The sequence below is a fragment of the Bacillus rossius genome, assembly GCF_032445375.1.
Source record: "Bacillus rossius redtenbacheri isolate Brsri chromosome 4 unlocalized genomic scaffold, Brsri_v3 Brsri_v3_scf4_2, whole genome shotgun sequence".
In the NCBI taxonomy this organism is placed as follows: domain Eukaryota; kingdom Metazoa; phylum Arthropoda; class Insecta; order Phasmatodea; family Bacillidae; genus Bacillus; species Bacillus rossius.
In genome coordinates, this window is record NW_026962011.1 from 31,151,972 (window position 1) to 31,175,001 (window position 23,030).

The following is a 23,030-nucleotide window of genomic DNA, read 5'->3' on the forward strand; positions in this document are numbered from 1 at the left end:
GAATGGCATATATAGATATAAAGGTGTGTGTGTTTATATACATATATACACATACATAAATATACATATATACACACACATATATATACATGCAGATAGTTATAAATATAAATTTAAAAAAAAAAACTGATTGAGGCATTACAATGCATACCGGGTATTAGGTAGTTTTAAATAAAGTTATAAAGAACCTTTTGAAACATTAACATAAAAAAAACTATGAAATAAATTTATCAACACTAATTTGTAACCAGGCAAGCAGGATTAACAAGCAAAATACAACACACAAAAAAGTTCATTCATTTTACGGTACCTTTAGTTTGTCCAAGTATGAAATATTCCCCTTGTACTTGTCAGTGAACTTGATAAAATCTCTCTCATTCTTGTAGAAGTCAATGCATCGTTTCTGGTGAACACAAACATTCAATTCTACATTATACATAAAACACTATATCTCAAATCTTAATAAAACTGAAAGGTGAAAGAGCTTAAACTGAAGTGCCCATACCAATTTCTTCATACATCCAAAGTACATTACCTACAAAAAAAGTTCATTTATTAAGAATAAACATTCAGTTGTAGCAAGACTAAAATCACTCCCTTTCAAGGTCAATTTTGAGTGCTAAAGGGCTTATCGGTATTAAGTACCACATACATCAAGTAGTTTTCCTTTACGTTTATAAACCTTCTACATATCTGTCTACATTAGCCTTGTAAAATCAGGTTTTTACATAATTTTAAGCTAAACTGTGACACTGTTACTGTTGGGCTTAGTGAACAACATTTTCAAATACACCTGTCCCTCGAAGCAATACCCTATTTTGTTCCAGGTAAACAGAGTGCAAATCAAATACTTTTTTTTCATAAGAGTATATATTAATCAAAATAATTCATTTTCCAATCAGGTAAATATGCTTGCTGAAAAACATTTTAAATAAGACACTACTCCTTTAGAAAACCAATTTACAGTACTAATATATGTCTCAATTAGGGATGGGGCGACCGAATCCAATATCCGCCGAATCCACCGAATCCTAGGGATTCGAAGGTTCGGCGGGTCTGATATAGGATTCGTCAAAGGATTCGGTTTTTACTATTTACGGGAAAAAATACAGTAAAACTCACTTACGAGGTCCCGCATGGTAGGTTTTTCCGTATAAAGCGTTTAAATTGCCCGAGGTCTCGTCATTTACGCCATTAAATGTGTGATATAATGTCCGTTAAAATTTTTTCTGAAACTTCTTGTCTCAAATAATGGCACACGTAAATATGAAGAAAAGACAAATGAACAACAACATACGAAGAAATATGGATGATGTACCATAACTACAGTACAAACCCAATAGTTATTTTAAGATAATTACCATATAAAGAACTAAAGATTCTTTGTAGAATACCATAATTACTACAGAAGCAAGATAGCTACCATATTTGCACTATAGTTACCGTAACAACTGAGATGTATATTTACCGTGATAGTAATGTATTATTTATTTATGACATATTAAATTAAAGAACATTGTTAAAAAAAAAAAAGGATGTTAAACATTGATATGTACAGTTGGCACATGTTGCTAAGAAAAAATGTGATCTGAAAGAATGCAGTAATACTACGAAAAGTGACAATGGTACTCGTGGATTTTTAGGTTATGGCAGTCTCTTTCGTTTTTCAGTAATATCGGCCGAAAATTAACGAGCGTACTGTATCGGAAGTCGGCATAAATTCCGATTCAACTAAATATTGGCAAAATCGGCTTCTTCAATACAGCTCTACATTTAATGACATGAGTAAACATATTTCAGACTTCAGGATATTGAAAAAGACTTATTTCCATGTAGGTTTATTGTGTGTATGTTTTTTTTGCAAGTGTAAATTGAATGAAGTAAAATGTTATTTTTATTACTTTCAATTGATTAAACTTTAATGACCAGTTACAGATATTTATGACACTAATTTTGAGGTTAAGCAATTTTACTAAAGCATTCCAGCCAAGCAGGTTGCCAGCGAGAGACGCTTCTCTTCTGCTGGAAACACTATCTCCAATCGTAGAGCTAATTTAACTCCTGAACGTGCAGAACAAATTATTGTTCTGAATGATAGATTAAAGAATAGAATTTAATACTCTGTGACAATCTCTCTCAGAATTATTGTGCTGAAAAGTGGAAATGTTGAAACAATGTGAATGTACTTTTCAAACAACATGATTTTTGGTGCTAAGTTTGTTGAAGCTCAGTAAGGACTCCAGAAAAATTGACAAGGGTGAAATTTTTCCAAAGATATGTTACATTTACACAAACATATACTTGGTTATGTTAGTTGGATGATATCAGTTACTAATGAACCAATGGAAACAGGTAAGATTCAATGAAAAAAAATGTTATTTTTTTTCTAGCAGTGCAAAATGTAAACACACTCTGTAAATAGTTACCCAAAATTAATAAGCCCACTTCATTTTAATACTTTATTCAAACATGATATTAAGTTTAAGATAAAAATAATTTCCCAAAAGTGTAACTGTACCACAAAAGCTCGAGCTCGGCTCGAAGTAAAATTCTTAGGCTCGCAGACCTCTAGCTTATTTATAGAAAAAATCCTAACCGCTAATCTGTACTAAAACTGAAATTTCTCAAGAAAAAATTGTTGTCTTTATATACACTTATACCAGAAATGTACCAATCTACATGTGATAAAGTCAAGGGACTTTTAGTGCAAGCAGAATACATCTCACTTACATTAGATATGTGGACATCATCTGTTAAAAGATTCGGGTTTGGGTTCGAGATTCGGCAATTCCAGTCGAGGATTCGAGTTAGGATTCGGATTCGAGGAAATCAGGATTCGCCCCATCCCTAGTCTCAATACATTTGAAGTACATTTAAATAAATGTTTAGTAACTTTTTCAGATTACAAAATGTAAGATTAAATTTAAAAAATTCATGGACAGCGTGATTTACATAAAAGTGTCTCTAACAACATTTCTGAGTTACAAAATAATAATAATATTAATATAGCACATCCTAGTAAACGGAATGGTGGCATAAACTAAATGTTGGTTGAACACTCGCGCATCATCGGAGATAAATACGTAATGAAGGGAGCGAATAGCTATTAAGTAAAGGGCAAAATATTGTTTGTTGATTAGTCACATTATTAATTCGTTGCAATGCTACACAAGTGCTATTGCCATTGCGCATGCACGGAAATAAAAAATTAACGTAAAAAAAAGCACTAATTCGAATCTACTTCACGTCATGTCGTAATTTACTGGCGTTGTTACTTCAAAACCGCGCTAATCAAACAGCGTTACTTGAAGAGGTGGGTGTAGCTGCGAAACCAAAATAAAAAGCTTTATTTGCGAAATGGTAATGTGATTAGCTCATATTTACAATTTTAATACTAGTTAGTCACTTGTTTTAGTGTTTTATGATGGTCACATATTCTTTCGCTGATATTCCACACACATTTACTCTGAATTTACTTTTATTTACCTTTACTTTTTTTTTTGCTTTAGAGTCACAAGTCACAATAACCATAATTTTTATTTTATTTATTTATAAATTGTGACATGCACACCAACACTCTGAGAAGAGATTACAGGGGTGTGCACGGTACAAAAAAACAAACAAGATACACAAGAGACACAACAGACAAAGGACACAAAACAAAATAATGTCATAGATAAGCAAGTAAGATGATACTGTGTGAAGATGGTAGTAGACTGATTGTACCCATAGATTTAAACACAGTTTCAACTACTGTGTTCGCAAAATACATGTTCCTTACACATTTTAATCATGGACGCAGTTCATTCCTCTAATGTTTTGCAACAATAGTTAAATAAATCATGCTCCTTTCTTGTATGTTTAAAATGCTGGATGAAGTGTTTGTTACAATCATGGCTGTGAATGTTTTTATGCCACTGCTTATATCACTGAATTAAACAACTGAAAATTGTGTGTTTTCGATTGCTTGCATGTATCGTCTTTGGTAAAGGTGCAGTGCTTTATTTGAAAGATGTTTGTTAACAACCATATTAGAACATGGAGATGTATACCATCACAATAATATCAAGAAAAGGGTAAGAGTAATTTCCCGCCAAACATTTCGGGTTTTCCCCGAAAAATCGGGATCACAGTTTAACTTAAAAGTTTTTTTTTTTTTTTTAAATGAAATAAACTTATTAATGGTACAAAATGGTAAAAGTCCCTTTAATATAGTCAGATATTTTTGATATATATTTTTTTTACCACCACCAAATATTTACGTCACCTTAACCTCCCTTCATGGCTTTGACTTGCGTGGTAAGCGCAGAGAAGTTTGAGTACGGGAAAGACCTACCAGCTCGTTGAGCGCATCCTGCGACAGGTACTGGTCCTGGACGATGCTGTAGCTCATGAGCATCGGCCGGCCGTACTCATGGGGCTTCGTCTCCGGCGGGGGCATCACCCAGTAGCTGACGACGGACGACTCCAGCGACTGCCACTCCCTGTTGTAGGGCGCTACAAAACCAGCCACAGTCCATTCGCTCTTCAACAGCCGTCAACACTCACATCAACGATGCGCCTGCTGGAAGCTGTTCGCATGGTGTCTACGAATACACAATAAACCAGTTGCAGAACTTTTGAATTTTTCTTAAAAAGTTTTTACATCACAGGGTCATTTTTAAATGCAACACTTAGTAGGGATGAGCCAATCAAATCCTCAAATACCATCAAATCGTTGGTATTAGTAGGATTTGATATTCAATAAAAAAGATTAGAACATTAAAGGAAATAAATTAAATAAAACAATTTATCACTGATAACCTCTGAAGTTTACTAGGTCAATTTTTTCTTCATACCTATTCCATTACCATGCCTCAAGATATTAAACTTTTAACATGTAATTTAATAAATAAAAGTATGTATTTATTCTGGAAACTTAGTTTGTGAAACAAACATTTAAAAGATAGACTGTTTCAACACCATGGTTAATATTTTTCATTTATTGTACTTTATTTTATTTTTGACCCTTGATACCTATATTCGGATTCGAGGGATACATTCGTGTTACTCTCTGGGATTCCGAATTGAGAAAATTGGGATTTGACCCATCACTAAGACTTAACTGAATGAAACGTAACATGAAACATATATACTATTTTCAGGAAATGTACTAAATTAGTAATTTAATAATAAATTCATATTAAATATTGATGTGAATAACCAATTTATTAAGTTTAATCATGTTTGTGAAAACAATGAAAAGGAGACACTGATTCAAAAAGTTAAATTAAGGATAATATTGTATAGAAAATTACGACAAAACTGAATTAACAACAAAATGCATGTCAATACATTGATAACACCGGAGATTCAAGTTAATAAACCACAAATTGTAGCTGACTTAACCTAAGTAACCTTTCAATTAGTATTATTTAATTTCCCAGATGCCACAACACTACACAATCACATTTTCTTTCAAAATGTATTTATGACATCCCCCCCCCCCCATCTTTCCCAAAAAATTATTCTTACTAGTATTTGAATTCAATATTCGTATTCAATTCAAACTAAAAAAACTGATATTAACACAGGCATAATAAACATATTTCATAAAACATAAAACCAATAACACTGAATCAGTTTTAAAAATGAAGTTGACCAGAAAATAAAAACCATATAATCTTATCTCTAGTTATAATCCAACTACAATTTCCTAAGATTACCCTCAAATTTGAAGTTCAATTTTTCCTTACATGCTAGCTATAAAAAAAAAACCCAGTTGAAATTTATCTCAGGGGAAATTCACTTAAAGAATTTAATAGAGATGGATAAGTCAGCTAATATTTGGTTTAAACCAAACGGTTTAATAAAAAAAAACCTAAATTTTTTTAAATGATGTATTTTTTATAGACATCTTAATATTTTTAATGAAAGATCTAATTTCACTCTAATAACAATAGTTTGCTCATTAATGTTTCTTGTGATTTAAAGGAACAAAAAAATACTAATTAAGATCTTATAAAAATTATCTGAATAAGTTTTAAATTATACCCAGATAATTACTCCTCTAAAATTAAATTAATTAGTGAAAATAAGTAAAATCCTATTTTGTGGGAAATCTTCGAATGTACTGTAAATCCCCAATCAGTGGGAAAAACCTATTCTATGGAGAATCCTATTATACACATTAGCCTTACTCAGAATGATATCTACTGGCAAAACGTACAAGGAAGACACGTACCTCTCACCCTCTTCCATGTCTTAACTCCTCTCTTTTATCCTCTATTTCGCTGCAACATCCTTATCATCTCCCTTTTCTCTCACCTACATTTTTCCTCACCAGACATAGGGAGTATGACTCAGGAAAAATAACCTGCTAACAGGCTAATGAGTCGCACTTGCAAAAAGAAGTTTCGAATGAAGATGAAACACGGAGGGCATTGATGAAGAGCCAGAATGCATTTTTGGGGGGTAAACGGAAGGAAGGGTGGGAGTACCCCAAGAAAACCCGACCCACAAAAATTTGCCTGGGACATGAGAAAAATTTCCTGCTGAACCCAAGTCTCTGTGGTGGTAAGCCACAGACGAATGTTGAGCCAAAGTGTTTTCAGCTGCGGACGAGGCGGGCCGGGGGAACTCACAGCAGATGACACCGACGCAGGGCGTGTAGCTGGCATCGCTGTTACCCTTCATCCGTATCTCGTAGTCGAGCTGGGCGTCTATGTCCCTCAGGGTGGGAGTCGCGCTGGTGGACGGGTGCGAGTGGTACCAGCCGACCAGAGTCAGGCGACGCTGCTCGATGGCCCGGTAGATGTCCGCCTCGACCAGGGGCGCCAACTCCCGGTCGCCCAGGCGCGAGCGGCACGGGAACGCGTGCGTGATCGCCAGGTCTGCAACATATTCCCTGCTCTTATCAGGCCTTTCATACGCTACCAACACTGCACGTAACCAGTGCAAACCAATAATGGTGAATGTCAATTGAAATAATTTTAAATCAATCTCCCCCCAAGGCAAGGAACATTCAAAGGATGCACATTTATACATTGTGAGATATGATGTGAATATTTGTGAGACCGTAATTCGTTCAATATAATAAGTTGTAGTAATTTGGACTTCTGTTTTATTGTAATATAGACAACACACTACGTTGGTTTTACACAATTTTCACAAGTACACAACGTTCGAGCTCAAAGCCATTATCTGTCATGTCTACATAAAATACATAGGTTTCAAAAACTCCACAGAAAAAAGACCCAGTTTCCTCTTGTTGAATGCTGCATTATCTAAGTGATCAACATAAATATAACACAAATGACTTCCGGCCAAGGAAATGCATGTTTATTCTACCAGAAAAAAAAAACAAAAATAATGGAGGTTTAGATCGATACTTTATATTGATTCAACAAAGTATTGACTGGTATGTATATCAAAGTACGAAAATATCAAAAGACCCACATTGAACATAAATATATTTTTATCGAAAAACTACATATTTCAGAGGTTTGGACAACACCAAATGAAACCTCTAATATTAAATTTTATTTTTTTGGTACTTTTGGTCTCCAAATATATATCCCTAGGTTCAACGACAATGTAGTTCACATAGAGGCCTTAAGGTCTGCAGATGTCGAGAAAGACTCGGAATGAACGCACGCACTGTGGGCGTTGACGTCCCAGTGGCCAGCCAGGTAGCCCACGACCTCCGACGAGGTGAGGTGGCAGTGAAGGTCCATCACCAGCACTGCATTGGTCGCCATGGAGACCAGGAACGGCTGGATCTTGCCCAGCGACGAGAACGGCGTACACTCCACCAGGGTGTTGAGGTCACTGCAGACACCAGCGCAGCCGTGATAGCATCACCGGGGCCAACTCTTCCGGTGAAACTGAAACCCTTCATTAATGACCTTTATTTACAGAGCTAGTAAGAATTATTATTATTATAATTTTTTTAAGTCTTGCTTTCCTAAATGTACCGTGTGTTTGGGTAAATGCGATATTTCACAAAAATTGGAAAGTGAAATTTAAAAATTTGTATAGTTCCATTTGCATTTCTTACAATCCAGAGTTGACTTCTAACCAGTATATTATTTTCACATAAACTAGATTAAACTTTCATTTGGCAATTGAATAATCATATAAAATTTAACATTATTTAATTTCTTATTGAAATTAAAAATTAATGCTTTGGTATTCAAAATATTGAAACGGCATGAATACGTAGTCGCACAACACACAACCTCACGGCAGAAGGCCAACCTGAAAGTAATTGCAATTTTGGCAATACTACATACTAAAAGTTTTGTGCTGACCTAAACAATTACACATTTCAATGGAAAATTCAACTTCTCTTTATAATAGCTATCATGCATTCCAAATATTTTAACTTAGAATATAAACTAAACTTATCACAGGGTTTTTTCAGTGGCAGAGTTCGCTAAGGCATCAAGCTTTTATGGGAAATGTCGGCATGTCTAACGTTTATGTTCTATGAGTCGGTGCCCACTTTGGCAGTGCCATCACCATAAGCCTCCTTGTATAACCTTGTGATGTAATCACAATCAAATCAACATGACAAATACTTTACATAAATTATTGTTTTCCATTACTTAAGTCTGTGTTGACAAAGTTTTGCTTTAAATGGTTATATTACATTTTATGTATCAAAACAAGGAAAAGTCAGCTTAAATAAAATACTGATTCAATATAAGCACTTTAAATTTTCTTGACATAAAGAATTTTGACCAAACATAGTGAACATTTTTTTACATACGAAAATATAATACTTTGTTTGATAACTTTTTTTACAGATTTTTTTTAAGGTTATGTTTCTTTAGACACGTTACAAAAAACCTTAACTGAATTTATATGATGCATGCGCACCATGCAGAGAAATTTTCACACGATTAAAAAAGGCTGCATACAAATAATAATTATATATCTCTGCTTTTAAATCTTATACTTTCATGATTCATATTGAATACTGGTCCATATTAATTAAAACATTTATTTACTGTGAATATTAGTGATGTAAATTGTGTTTATCAACTTTTTCAAGTGTATTTACAAGTGTTTTTTTTTTTTTTTAATGTATTTGTATCAAGTGAGTTGTATGTGCCCATATGTACAATTTATTTGCATTATAAATAATAAATTATTAAATAGTTTATTAATAATTAAAATTAAATTAATATAAATTTTGGCATATATATTGGCTTTTATTAAAAAAAATTAATTTTATAGAATTTATACTTTACCAATCATATTTATATCATTACAGTCCTTTTATTATTTTATTTCTATTAATTATTTGCATGCAAAATTAAAGTTAGTTTCGCACCAATTATTTTTTTACTTTACATATGGTACTGTAACTGATAATACTGCCAACTTTACAGTTTAAAAACCCAGCTGCCAATAATTTGAAGGAAAAAAAAAAAGAAAGAAAAAACTACTAAATCTAACTAACACTAATAAGTATGTAAGACACGACTAAAATACTTAAATCATTGTGGCGGCGAACAGGCGGGCTGGATTCCTGTTCATGATTTGGCTACGGCCCGCTCTAACCAACCTTGCCGTGATTCTAGCGAGTACCACACGAGTAGGCGCCCGGCGCCTATACTCACTGGTGAGGCACCCTGTTGCCCAGCACGGAGTGCTTCACCACGACGCGCTGCACGGGGGCAGGTGGGGTGGGCGGAGCTAGCTTCTCCCTCTCCATGTCTTCATCTACACGTCAAACCAACAACCACTTGTATGAGACTTCACTTGTTCCAACACTGACTGCATCTAGGCTTCAGGTCTGAGGCCAAGTCCGTGAAAACTATGGAGACTCTAACGACCAGATATACCTACACAAGTTACTTTTCTTGACCTTCATTTTTGCTTTATTTTGTATTTGTGTTTACTACAATTATTTAATGTGTGCTGCAGGTACGTACTATCTTTTTTTTTATGATTACAAGGATTATATAACAAAAAAATTATTGTACCTAACTTGGTTAAACAAATGATAAAAATTTTTGTTATGAAAGCCAAATAAAGAGTAAAATAGCAAGTACCTATTTAAATATACGTAGTATAAATTTTGATTGTTAATTAATTATTAAAGTTCTGTAATCTGACATTTAGGACCATAGCCATGCCGAATTCGCAATTTTTTTTATAATAAAATGTAAATTTAGTTTTAGTGGGAATACTAAAGAAAAATTATTATACAGTCCTATGACATTTAAAACAAGCTGCTATACGGCTGTACACTTTGCACACAGATATGCGCCAAATTGTAGACAGCCAGATTAAAGAGCTATGTCTGTATCACAGATATACTGGCACCTTATTGCCCCCAAATTTCTATAAAATGCTTACCATCCGACCCTTCGTTTTCTTTGTTCTGATCCTGCTTCTTCTTTTTGAACCAAATGTTTTTATATGCATCCAACTTCTTTCCTTTGTACTTCACCTGCAATTAGCAGTTAAGTACACACAATTACAATATTTATAACAAATAAATGTAAACTAAAATTGATAAAATGAATACAAAAATAAACAAAATAACAACCATGCTACAGTTTACCTTCTTCCTAAAAAAAAAAACCTTTAACAACACGTTATCTTGTTTATTACCTATGTCTGCCATACCCATAAGACAAATCCCAAAAGCTGCCAGTACCCAAATTCCAACATATCATATTATGTACTATTAACACATTCTTTAAAAATAGCTAACAAAAAATTTATTTGTAACATTACAAGTAAAGTTATCTAAATTTTACAAAATACATTGGGTAGCTATTTCTTTCTTTAAAAAAAAAAAGTGTTCTCACTGCTTCTCCTCTTTTTGATGGATAAACATCTTGGCTCTCTGTATACTGCATTTGGTAGAAGTAATTTCCTGAATGGAATGGAAGTCAAATGAACGGTAATGTGTAACCGTGGTGCTTCCATCTGTGCAATTCTCTGAAATATCTAAACTATGGCGGACCCATGTGATTCGTCCATATATATTGCTTTTGTGAAAATGGCAGGATTTACACCCCACATAGGTATTAAAAAATATATAACTTTATTATAGTACAACTAGCCTTTAATACTCTTTGTTATAATTTGTCATAAAAAGAAACAATGACAAACTGTAGACAGCCAGATTAAAGAGCTATGTCTGTATCACAGATATACTGGCACCTTATTGCCCCCAAATACTTAAAAACTTAAAAAATAGACATTACAATTTTGACAATCCTTATTTAACATTAAAATGTAGAGATAGTGCAGTTCTGTCATACACATTATGAAACAAACTCTGCTTTGAAAAGGATTGTACGAGGCCAAAGATACAAATAAATTTTACTACAGCAGGAACATTTCAATACCTAGCTATGCAAATAAATTTATGCTTCAGGACGTGCACTATCTTTCAGCTCGTCATTTCATAATGACATCACACACAGTATTTAACCTGTAAAATTTAAAGTGAGTTAACTTCCATTAAACAAATTTTTTTTTGTAATTTTATTGTAATTTTTGCGTTATTATCTAACAGTCAAAAATTTTTTTAAGTTATTGGGATCAACTAATAACAAAATAACTACATATATGGATAACTGAACAGAGATATAAATTTAATTTTAAGATAAAAGTGTCAACATTTTATAAGATTTTACAGCATCACACATACAGAGTTCATGTTTGCCCAGGAAATAACCTGTCACAGTCTCTGAAAGGCCTCCATATGATAAGAGTTAGAGAGCGTGTGTACTGCCCACTCTCAGCCATGCTCATGCACACATGCCAAACATGCAGGCAGGCCCACTAACTACGAAAGTGCAGGTGTGTACGGTACCCACTGTTGAACTTACTGAAGCCCAGCCGCAGCCAGACTTCTTCTCCGGGTTTATGATTCTCCTGCAGTGGATCGCCCACGCGCTCGGCGACGCAAAAATTATGTCCGTCTCCTGCGACTTGATCTTCCCATCAGGCAGGAGATCTCCTATGAATCTCTGGCCCTGGAAAAAGAAGCGCACAGATATTCTCATGACCTGAAGTTAGAAAACAAAACAAAAAAAAATACTACTCTACAAGCTAAAAAACATAGTAAAACAGTGTTGTGCTTAATAAGTGCTGCCGGAAAAAAAACTGAAAGGAAAACAACAAATACAACATTATTTTAAGAAAAACACATGTTACAAAAAAATCAGATAGGTGCATGAAATGACAGCTCAAGCAACATAATTAACAACAAAATCCAGACAAACTATATAAAAAAAAGTATGAGAACCACAATATAATAAATAACAGTTTAACACACATGAATATTGTATACACAAAATAAGGTTCTGGTTAAAAAAAAATCACATATTTTGAGCCATTACATTAAATTTTTGTTTGGCTGCTAACTTAAATGTGACCACAATACAACTATATTTTATAATGTTCCTGCTGTGCACCAACATTATACATTAAGTGTCCCGCCTACCTGGGTACATATATGGTGTGCAGAGCTTCAAAAGAAACCACGCAATTTGCAAACTGCTCAAGATATCAGATTGGGGTCTATTTAAGAAAGGAATTTAAAAATTCTCTATGAGGGCGGATTATGAGTAGTTATGTTCCGTATTTCAGAGCTGCCAACCTCAAATCACACCCATCAGTAATGGCAATTAGGTATATGAAAAAAGTACGCGTAAATCATGCACGATAAATTTTTCCTGGGGCATTATAACACACTCACAAGATAAAACAACGACAATAATATGCAAAAGAAAAAGAAAAATATGAATACAATGCAAATTAATACATAAAAAAATCTATTTGAACAATACAATCATCTGAATATGTAAGAAATATTAATAATTTTACTGGATATTTTGAATCTTCAATTCAATGTATTCAAAGTTAAACTTTAAAACAACTGTCTTTTTATTTGCTTCTTTTATCCTGGTTCGATAAGAAATGTCATGTAAACAAACAAGACAAACACAAGGACTTGTAAACAATAACTGCGTTCGTTACTTTCGTTTCTTCAGATGTAGCGAAAAAACGAAAATATAGATTTATTGCTAGTCACGGCTTTAAAATGTTCTGCATGTTTCTTTGATTCAATATGCCGTGTACAGTCATCCCTTTCACCATGTGCAATCGAAAAGTCACACGCGCATACATTACAAAACCGTGGCGTTCCAAACATTTAAAAACGACAATCATGGCCATTCTTTTGAATATTTAAGTGGAAAGTTCTGAAGTCTTGCGTGTTTTTTCCCACAGATGCACATTATTCTGTCTCACGCTTCATTTCTACAACCGGCACTGAAGAACACAACACTATCGAAAAAAATAAAAACATTTTCACGTCTGTAGACACGACAAAAACCGGACAAAAACACTATGATGAAAAAAATGGCTTTCAAGAAATAAATTAATACAACACAGGTTAGCCAAAGTACCGTACAAAAATTATCGTGATGTAAGTAGCCTTCAAACGATAAGTCCGAGGATATGTACTAGTTGTATCGTACAACGGACGTAATACCATCCCATTATTATTTGAAAACACGAGAATTAATTTACTTATTTCGACAGTACATCGTACATGCGCACACTTACTAGTTCCGTTATTTGAGCAACCAACCGAAGTATTCAAACAGCGTTCACGAAACACGCACAGCAGAAACGTAAATTTTTCCGTTACCATGCAGCACAAAGCCTCGTTTCCGTAATAAACTAGCGATGTTCCGTAATTCCGTAATTCGGGGTTAAAATCCGTAATAATTACGGAAAATCCGTAATGGTTGGCAGCTCTGCGTATTTTGTTCTAAACTGTATTTACAGGAAAGAAAAAAAATTGCTAAAAATTCATGTTTTCAGAATAATTTTTAGACACAAAATGCCTAGTACAGATTCTTGAAAGAACTCAAGGGACTTGCATTTCACCTTTATCTTTATTTCTCTGCCATTTACGTTATGGGTACTGTTTGAATTTCATAGTTGCCCTGTGCACGAGAAGACACAGTCAGTTCAGAGCCTTGCGTTTAGACGAGATACAGTGCTAGAAACATCAACAAGTATCGCACTAATCATACCACCTCACTTACACAGATACAACCCTGACTAGGCGGGCCCCTTAATGATCCAACAACTTTAATCAGTTATACTTCAAGAACTGGTGTCTATATAGTCATTAATAAAATTTGTTGAATTTTGAGGATGGTGCTGTTTTATAGTTAAAAAAATTACATTTTGTATGGTAACATTATAAAGTTGCTCTCACAGTTTTCAAACTAAGTCTAAATCTAGGTACAAGGAAACTGATAGAGACAGTAAAAATCTGGTGGTAATGGCCATAATTCCACTTGCAGGTACTAAGAATATAATATGATTATTTTTTTTTAATCTTATACACTACAAGACACAAAAACATTTAACTCAGGAAAGTAACAAATAAAAAAAAAAGCATAAAATGAGTGCGGCAAGAAACATAAATAGTGCTGGACAGTGCACGCTAAATAAACGTAACTCAGCGTAACAGAGGCGGGAGCAAAACGCAACACGACACGGTGCGTGATGACGACGACGAAGGACCGCGGCGTGAGAGAAGAGGAGGCGGACGTGGGGACAGAGAGAAGGCTCACCAGGTACTCGATAGACATGGCGCCCTCCCCAGGCTGGAGAATGCTCGCTGACAGCAGCATCTGCAGAGTGACCGACCGCCCGGTGGGGCCGGCGCCCAGCCGCAGGCGGCGCTCCCCAGACTCCTCATAGTCCTACATGTACATCGACTGTCCTGGTAACTCGCACCAACGCCCTGCTGCCCCCCACACTCCAGCAAGCTCTGCACTCTCTCTCCGAGGTCACACCCGCCGTGGATATCCACCCTGACGCTCAGTCGTAGCACAGACCACAAACGGCCTCTCGAAACACAGTAGTATTCATAGCCAAAAAAAAAACTAGTGGCAACTAGTAATTTTCACTGTATATATATTTTTGGTAAAATAGTTTAACTCTTGAAAATGAAAACTTGAACCTATGTGCTGCATGTTTGGAAATGCTTAAGCAGTCTGTCAACCAGTGTTAAGTTTTAGCTTTCACACTTAAGCACTTTCTCATAATCTGATAGTTGTTAATAATTAGCATGATTACCCACTGTTTGATTTCGAATTTATTCCATTTCTTGGTGGGAATAATAAATTTTTTAGGTTAACAGAGTAGGCCCCTGACTTGATGTGCTTATTTCAATTAGTGCAGTTTTTAACTAAAGTGGATACAGACCAGGAAGATATGCAGAGTTAAAAAGGAAATATACAAATACAGACAGGGCTGTTATAACAAGGAGCTAGTATATTCACGTGATGACAACATATTACAAATGAACTATAGCATGGTGAACAATAGAACAGGTGTTTGAACAAAAAGGTCTTAAGTAATATAGAAGAGGGAAAGGGGAGCTTCTTATTTAAATACTTTTAAGAGTGTATGTTCTGTTCCAGGTAATTATTTTATATTTATGTTTCTCACAGTTAAACTTGCAGACTTCTTGAGAGGCTTGACTCTCACAAAACGAGAAAAAAAAATTCATATATTGCATACTTTTCACATAATAAGACGGTAAAGTTGCATTTTTAACATTGTTGTGCAGTATGGATATGGAGAATGAAATAGAATATAGAATTGAAACATTTTTTGGTTTAAAGTCAATTTTACTGGCTGCTATGTGATATAGATTAATTTATTTCAGAAAAAAATTATTTAACTTTACCTGAACTTTTAATTTCATCAGAATTTTTATGATTTTAAAAGGCTAAATAAAATTAAATATTATTTTCTAAAGGAATTTAAAACTATACCACGCAGTAGCTACCAGCATTGCTTTTAAACACAGAAAATTTCAGTTATTTATTCCATTTGGTTCTCCTTATTCATACTGGGACAAAAATGTTAAAAATTAAACTTTGCCATTATGCAAAAAGTATGTACTATATATTTTTTTTCATTTTGTTTATGTTCGGCCACTCAGGAATTCTACAAGTTTAACTGTGTTAAACGGGACATACACTCTTAAGTAAGCGTGTGTGCAATAACAAATTAACAAATAAACTGTATATAACTAGTATACTAACCTTGTGGAGCACTATATTGAAACAAGCATGGCTTAAGTGACAATCAGACAAATCTACACCAAATCATTCCCCAGTTCTGTTTGTGTGTGTTAAATGTGAGATGAAACATTTTTGGGCTGAGAGGTGAATAGTTCCAAATTAAAACAGCATAGTTTAAGAGCAACCACCATCAACAACTCTGTAGTCACAAAGTTTTACAATCTTAGTTGGCTTGTATCTTTACTAGAGATGGCGAATAAAATCTTCCAATACAATCAAATCTTTCGTATCCAAAAGATTTCATATTCGTGAAAAAATATTTGAAAAAAAATGTTTTGACACAGAGAAATTTAAAAGTTCATATTCTCTCTACAGAAACTATCAAAAAAAAGAATTTGTCTCAGTCACAAATTAAAATGATGTGGGAAGATTTAACTTTTCAAGGAACACTATACAATAATTGTTTATATTCTTAGTAACATGTAAATATTTATCGCTGTAGCCCAATACATGTGTGCATTCAAACCAGACGTCCATAAAAGCCAAATTTAATTTTTTACCTTTGATTTTTTCACAATTATCACATCTCAATCAGAATCTTAGTGATTTTTATTTCATATTTATTTATGATCACATTATAGTTTATTTTCAAACATAATCTGTTCATCTTTCCAAAAAAAAAAAAAAAAAATTGTTCCTTCAACTGTTAATGCTGTCTCTTATAACGTAAGTATACACAATAGGAACTAGGCTATAATTGAAAACGAATGAAAAATATGTTTTAGCTACTTTACAATCATTTAACTGATTACCAATTGAAGAAAAAATAATTCTCTCCAAAAAAGGACCAAAAACAATTACTTATCCAAAAATGCTTACAGCTAGTTATGTTATCCAAAAATGCTTATTGCTAGGTATGAATCTTTAAGTACATAAACAGTAAATTGAACACAGAAAACTTATTTTAAAAAATTGTGTAAAAACTAATTTTGAAAAATACAAACTGTGTAGAAAAAGAGCAAGCACAGCATAAAAAAACATAATTATGAACTGTAGTTATGTCTATAATAATTTCTACCAACAAAACCTAAAAAAACAAATGTTTAGTAACACATTAATTTATTAGAACCATTCATTAAGGGAGCGTTCAAGTATTACGTAATGAATTTTTGGGGGAGGGGGGGGGGGGTCTTGTAAAACGTTACGATACGTTACAGGGGAGGGAGGGGGGGTTTGACCTAAGCGTTACGTCACATTGTTTTTTTTTTTTTTTAACCCTCAGAACGGTCGCGTAGAGACAGATTCTTTCACACATTTTTTAAACCTTTTTTTTCCTCAAAATTTCAAATGGCATGACAACTTAATTTTTTTTACCTTCACAAAATTGCTTCTGCTTGCTTTACAGGATTAAAGAATGTTTTTTTTAACTCCAAACGTAAAGCAAAATATATATATATATAAACAGCTGTGATAGTTTTTCTCGTCACTGCAGTAAAGTAGTTAAAACAAAAAATACCGCTTTCGGATGGTTTCGTTATACTTCGGTTGTCAAAGTAGACTCCAATCGCCATATTAGAAATTATGTAGGTATTGATATTCACAATACACGGTTTTCTATGTGTGAGATTTTCTCTCATCACAACAGTAATGTTGTGGTACGAAAGACGATTGGTCTGAAGGGTTAATAAAACTACTAGTGAATTAAAATCTCCCAAGTTTGCAACCCTTTTCGTTTATTTTTTACGGGGGATTCCCGATTGAATTGTTCGTATTTTGTTCTCCCAAGATGGCAACCCTTTTCGTTTATGTGCTCCAAGCACTTGGCCGACTGTATGAAAATTGACAACTACGATGTTTCGGCGGAATATAGAAACCCTGAAGATAGTTTGCAGGATCCAGCAGAACCTAATATGGCGTGGTATAGCGCTCACGTCCGTGAATCGGAATATTTCTTGCAAGTTATTAAATGTGCGGATGAATCCTGCTGTTCCCGCTTGAGGAGTGCATTAAAATCTGTCTTTCCAGAAACTTTCCTGCCGCCACCCTGCCCAATCCTTCAAACCACAAACAAGCTCGTGGTACCTAGTCAGATAGACAAAGGATCATGCAAGTTTTCGCCACTTCTTGTGAGGTTGTCTGTTGATCTGTCGCCTCCTCTAGAAGGGTTTAGCAGATGCCTTACGATTTATTTTGCCCATCGGTACAATCCGACCTAAAGAACCGAGTATGTTCAACCTGTGGGATTTATTTTACATCCCACAAGAGTATGCAAATGCACAATCGTTTCATGCATGGCAAGACTGCCCAAGACCTTCATGAAAGTCGAGTACGGCCACAGCGACTTGCTGCAAGAAGGGCAAATGAGCTTCTCTGCATTGTGCGTCGCTGTGAAACATCGTCTGAGGATGCCGATTGGCTTGACGAAGACGAAGTTGATGCAAGCGGGTTAACAATTCCGGAACTCTCTTCGTCTGCTCTCCGGATGCCAGTAATGAAAGAATCTGAGTGGCTGGCAAGCCCATGGACAGAGGAGCAGTAAAACTTCAATTGAATTTTTTTTTTTTACAATCTACTTATTTTAATTATGGCTAATTTTATTTTAAATGTTTTTCGTTTTCGTTCGATCGTATTCTTAAATACGATTATATTTTGACAAATATGTTTTATTTCAGTTAGTTTTATGTTTGTAATTGCATTGCCAAAGGTAAAAATAATTATTATAAATAAAATTTGTTATTTGATTTTAATAGCTTTATTAGTAAAACGCTAAAATAGGAGAATGCGTGAGAAGAAAAATGGCGGATAAAGCAAAAAGTGTGTAAGGACAGGGCCAAGTCAGAAAAACGACGTTATTAAATGTATGATTGCTAAATGTAGTAAAAATTTATTAGGACAAAAAAAACATTAGAAAGCTCTTGCTTTTAAAAACAAGACATTTCAAATGTTAATAAATAACATTAAAGCGATTAAAACAAATAACAAAGGTATTTTAGTGACTTATTCCGGTACGTTACGCCACATAATTGTAACTTTAGGTAAAAATGGTCACTTGGGGTTACGTAACGTTTTACTAGGGGGGAGGGGGGGTACATAAAAACGTTACGGCGCAATACATGGTGGGAGGGGGGGTCAAAAATATCAAAAAATTGCGTTACGTAATACTTGAACGCTCCCTAAGCATGGGATGAAAGATTTTAGAAACAATACTACCACATTTATATAAGCACAAAAAGGAAAAAAAAAAATTGCTTGCTACAAACAATGACATTCATTGCACCATAGTATGTGTGCACCTTTAAAGCAACCAATATAAAAATATGTGGCAAGAATTTTAAATTAACGTTACAATTATTAACACACAACACTAGTTATGAAAACTGACTTCCAAGCATTAAATTTCAACAGCAGTTTTTTTTTGTGTGTGGCTTGAACTGGGTAAATTTGGTTGAAGAAAATTGTTTGCTTCAACGAGAGCGAAAGATCATACAACTTTATAGCTGACCTGACAAACTTTTATAAGGTTGAGGGTTCAATTCAAGGAGCCTGTTCCATAAAACAAGTTCACATACTACAATCTACTACAAGTTCCCGAAAAAAAGGGAAACTGCTACAGGTCCAGTTTACAGGTGTTTATTTCAAAAACTGTGGCCATAGGCGGCATGGCCACTTGATTTTAGATTTATTTTAATTAATTTTGAATTATGGCTGCTACGTAATTTTAGTTTTAATATTTGCCCCTTTCTTTTTTAAAAAAGTATTGGTTTGTTATAAGTTTTGTAAATCTTATTTTTAAATATGTTTTTATATTATGTTATTTTTTACGTTAATGGTTTAGTTTCTTAATATTTAATAATAACGCTTTGGACTTTCAATCAAAATACTGTGTGCGACGCTCCCCCGCTGTGAGCATGCAAATGGACTGTTCCAAGGCTATAAGGTGGTGGGGGAAATACGTCAAGAAAAAAAAAAAAGACAGAATGAGCTGTAGGCGGAGTGTCGTCAGCTGATCGCCGTGTGGCGTGTGTGCGCTTCGAGCGTAACGGGCGCGATGGCTCGTGGTATTGGGCCTGGGCAAGCTCGCGAATACTTTTTCAATAAAATCAGCTGACATGTATTGAGCATTGGGGGAATACTTATGTCCTCACGGGTGCGCCAAGAAGAAGAGTTCACGCTACATTTTCCGTTGATTGCAGAGTTAATATGAAGCATTTAGCACCTCTGCTAAATTACAGCCCGCTAAACTCCGGGCCAGGAGGTCCGGGGTGTGATTCAACGTACATTGTTCGTCCAAGTAAGTGATTCCGGCCCTGAACTTTTACCCCTGTAATCCCGGGGCGTAGATTTGGACTTGGCCAAAATAAGAGTGAATAATTCAAAAATAACTTCTGCAAAAAGACCCTGCCCACAACTTCGAGTGTATGTTCCATCGTGGGACCAATTTTAACGAACCTTGTATCATGCTTGCTGCGAAGCGTCAAAAATTAAAAATCACCCGGGTGTAATTAAGACATTTTAGAGTGACATTTATTTTTATTAACTTTTATTTATATACATATTAATATATATTTTTTTGGAGCAGCTTTTCATCAATGTCTGATTTTATTTATGGGTTTATTACAGTATTTATTTATTGGTATATACTAAAACGTGGCTCTATTAAAAGCCTCTGTAGCTCTATAGGGCAAAAGGTTATAGGTATTATTGTAATCTTTTTGAGATTTTGTCTTTAATTAAATTGCCTGCCATGTTCATGCGCAAGTAGTCCTATTAAAGTTTTTGGCATTTCAAGTAATTACGTGTTTTTAGTTTTAAATACTATTACTCTGTTCTCTTCCTTTTCCAAAAGGTCTTTGAATAATTTACTTAAGAATTTTGGGGCACCCGTTTATTGGAGCAGCCCGCAAAATAATAATTTGAAAAAGATTAAGAATTTACGTGGAGTGTTTAAGGCTGTTCCCAGACGGGTGTCTGACTTGTGGTGGTGTGACACAGGGGGTGCCAACCACGACAAAACTTGTAAACTGTTTACGAGCTGACTGATACCCTACACTCCTGCTAAACTGCTTGGCTGTAAACACTGAAAAAGGGTATCCAATTGTATGTAAAATGGGGCAATGCAGCAAGAAGCAAAAAGCCTTCTCAGCTCTCCCAGATCGCATGGAGATCTTTCCATCCCACGGCAAGCCCGGAGGGTTGCGAAACCAACGTTGCGCTTGAGTCAATCTTACACCAGCAGCAATGTCGTGATCCAAGAATATTATTTGATCACTCATTTGGCAACTTAACATCCCAGCTTTTAAAATTTTTGTCCAAACAAATGAATTAATTTTTTTTATTGTTTGATATATAATTTTGTGACTGGAAACTAGAATTTTGTTTCAATTTTGTTGTTTATCCACAAAAAAAAAACACAAACAAAATTATTTCAGATATGCCCAAATTTAAAGGCCCTTTACAAAGGTATTGCTTAAGAAACTGTAATGAACAAAGTATAATTTTTTGGCATAGGTAAAGAATTTATTTGCATCAATATTTTATTGAAGTACTTTAGTAGCCATTTAAAACATAATTGCCACTTCACTCAGAACACTGAAACAGGAGTAAAAGTACTACCTTGCATGAAGAAGAAAAATTAAAACAAACTATTTTTTTGTTGGCCCACTTTTTAATAAAAGCAAAAGATTCACTTTCATCATGGTTGCTAGTCAGCCAGTTTTGAATGCCTTGTTTAACCAAGGTTCCACCAATGGTATGAAATTCACATATTTATTTGTTTCCAAAAATTTAATACAGGCTTTTCAACCAAAATATTTTTCTTAAATCTGACGTTTTTTCTCAACAAAAACTTAGCAACCAATTTCTCAAGTATTTCTCTGCAGTTAAAATTGGAGCCTTCTTGCAAAAACATATTTAACTTTTATAATATTGAGACCAATAATTTTAGAGAATAAATTGGACAGATTTTTCTCTGTGATTATTTATATATTTAACTTGAGGGAGTCAAAAATATAAAAAATAGTTTTGCACTGTCAAAATTAATTCTATTGTTGATATTGAAACACTCTTAACAACACTAGTTGTTTCAGAGACATTGACGCACAATGTCACTGAAATGTGTCGCAACACTTTAAACTACATTTCCCGCTTGTCGCCATAGTGGTGTGCTGATTTAAAACACAATTTAAATTCAGACATAGAAGCCATTCTGTAAATTGGATCGTGACAATTCGGACTGCACGCAACTGACGTTCTCAGCTAGCAGGCAGCCGCATGACCAAACCCCTTTCCTTTCAGATGTTCTCCTCAAGTGACTGCCCCGTGACAGTGGGGTCTGCGCAGATTCTTTTGCCTCCTTTCACATAATTCTTGATGGAAAACCACAAGTGAAAAAAATATTGTGACGTGTTTGGGTGATGCAAACGAAATCCTGAGATCTTATGACATAGACAGACCTCTTACATTTAAGTATATATGTGGGTTTCGTTACATGCACCAACATCAACTGTATTTATATTAATTACTTATTGGTGTTGGGCTACGGTGTGAGCTATGAAAATTCCTATATAACTTTATATCAACAAAACAATAATTTATATTTATTTTATTCAAACAAATAGTCCATGAACCACACATGAGACTTCAACATTTATAACCTTTCCCTCGTCACAATTTGAATAATTTACTAGAAGAAAACTGATGAGTATCATTAATGTAACAACAGAAGATAAGGTTGAATCCAACAGTTACGGACAGTCCAATATTATTAGCTTCATTTTTTTATATAATTTATTAACTGTAATTTTTAAATGGGCAACAAACAAGTATGATATTTATTAGCAAACAATCAAATAATTACTTTGGTTTTATGTTCAAAATTACCTCAATCTAATACTTCAGTCTAGGCAGAATTTGGACTGCTGGGTACATTACTATAAACAATCATGTTCAAATTTAACA

General features: G+C 34.4%; 1 protein-coding gene across 4 annotated transcripts in view; it reads right to left on the bottom strand.

Moving 5' to 3' along the window:
* LOC134542504 (MPN domain-containing protein) overlaps positions 1 to 23,030 on the bottom strand; it is a 32,584-nt gene that overhangs the window by 5,561 nt on the left and 3,993 nt on the right. For 2 of the 4 annotated variants that reach the window (XM_063386853.1, XM_063386856.1), the window contains 8 exons: positions 14,610 to 14,741; positions 11,829 to 11,987; positions 10,351 to 10,444; positions 9,609 to 9,711; positions 7,640 to 7,809; positions 6,624 to 6,872; positions 4,337 to 4,497; positions 311 to 403 (listed from right to left, as the gene is read on the bottom strand). In XM_063386853.1, the coding sequence (XP_063242923.1) occupies positions 311 to 403; positions 4,337 to 4,497; positions 6,624 to 6,872; positions 7,640 to 7,809; positions 9,609 to 9,711; positions 10,351 to 10,444; positions 11,829 to 11,987; positions 14,610 to 14,741 (1,161 nt within the window). The remainder of the gene's footprint in view (positions 1 to 310; positions 404 to 4,336; positions 4,498 to 6,623; positions 6,873 to 7,639; positions 7,810 to 9,608; positions 9,712 to 10,350; positions 10,445 to 11,828; positions 11,988 to 14,609; positions 14,742 to 23,030) is intronic. The other 2 variants (XM_063386854.1, XM_063386855.1) reach the window with 2 other exon arrangements.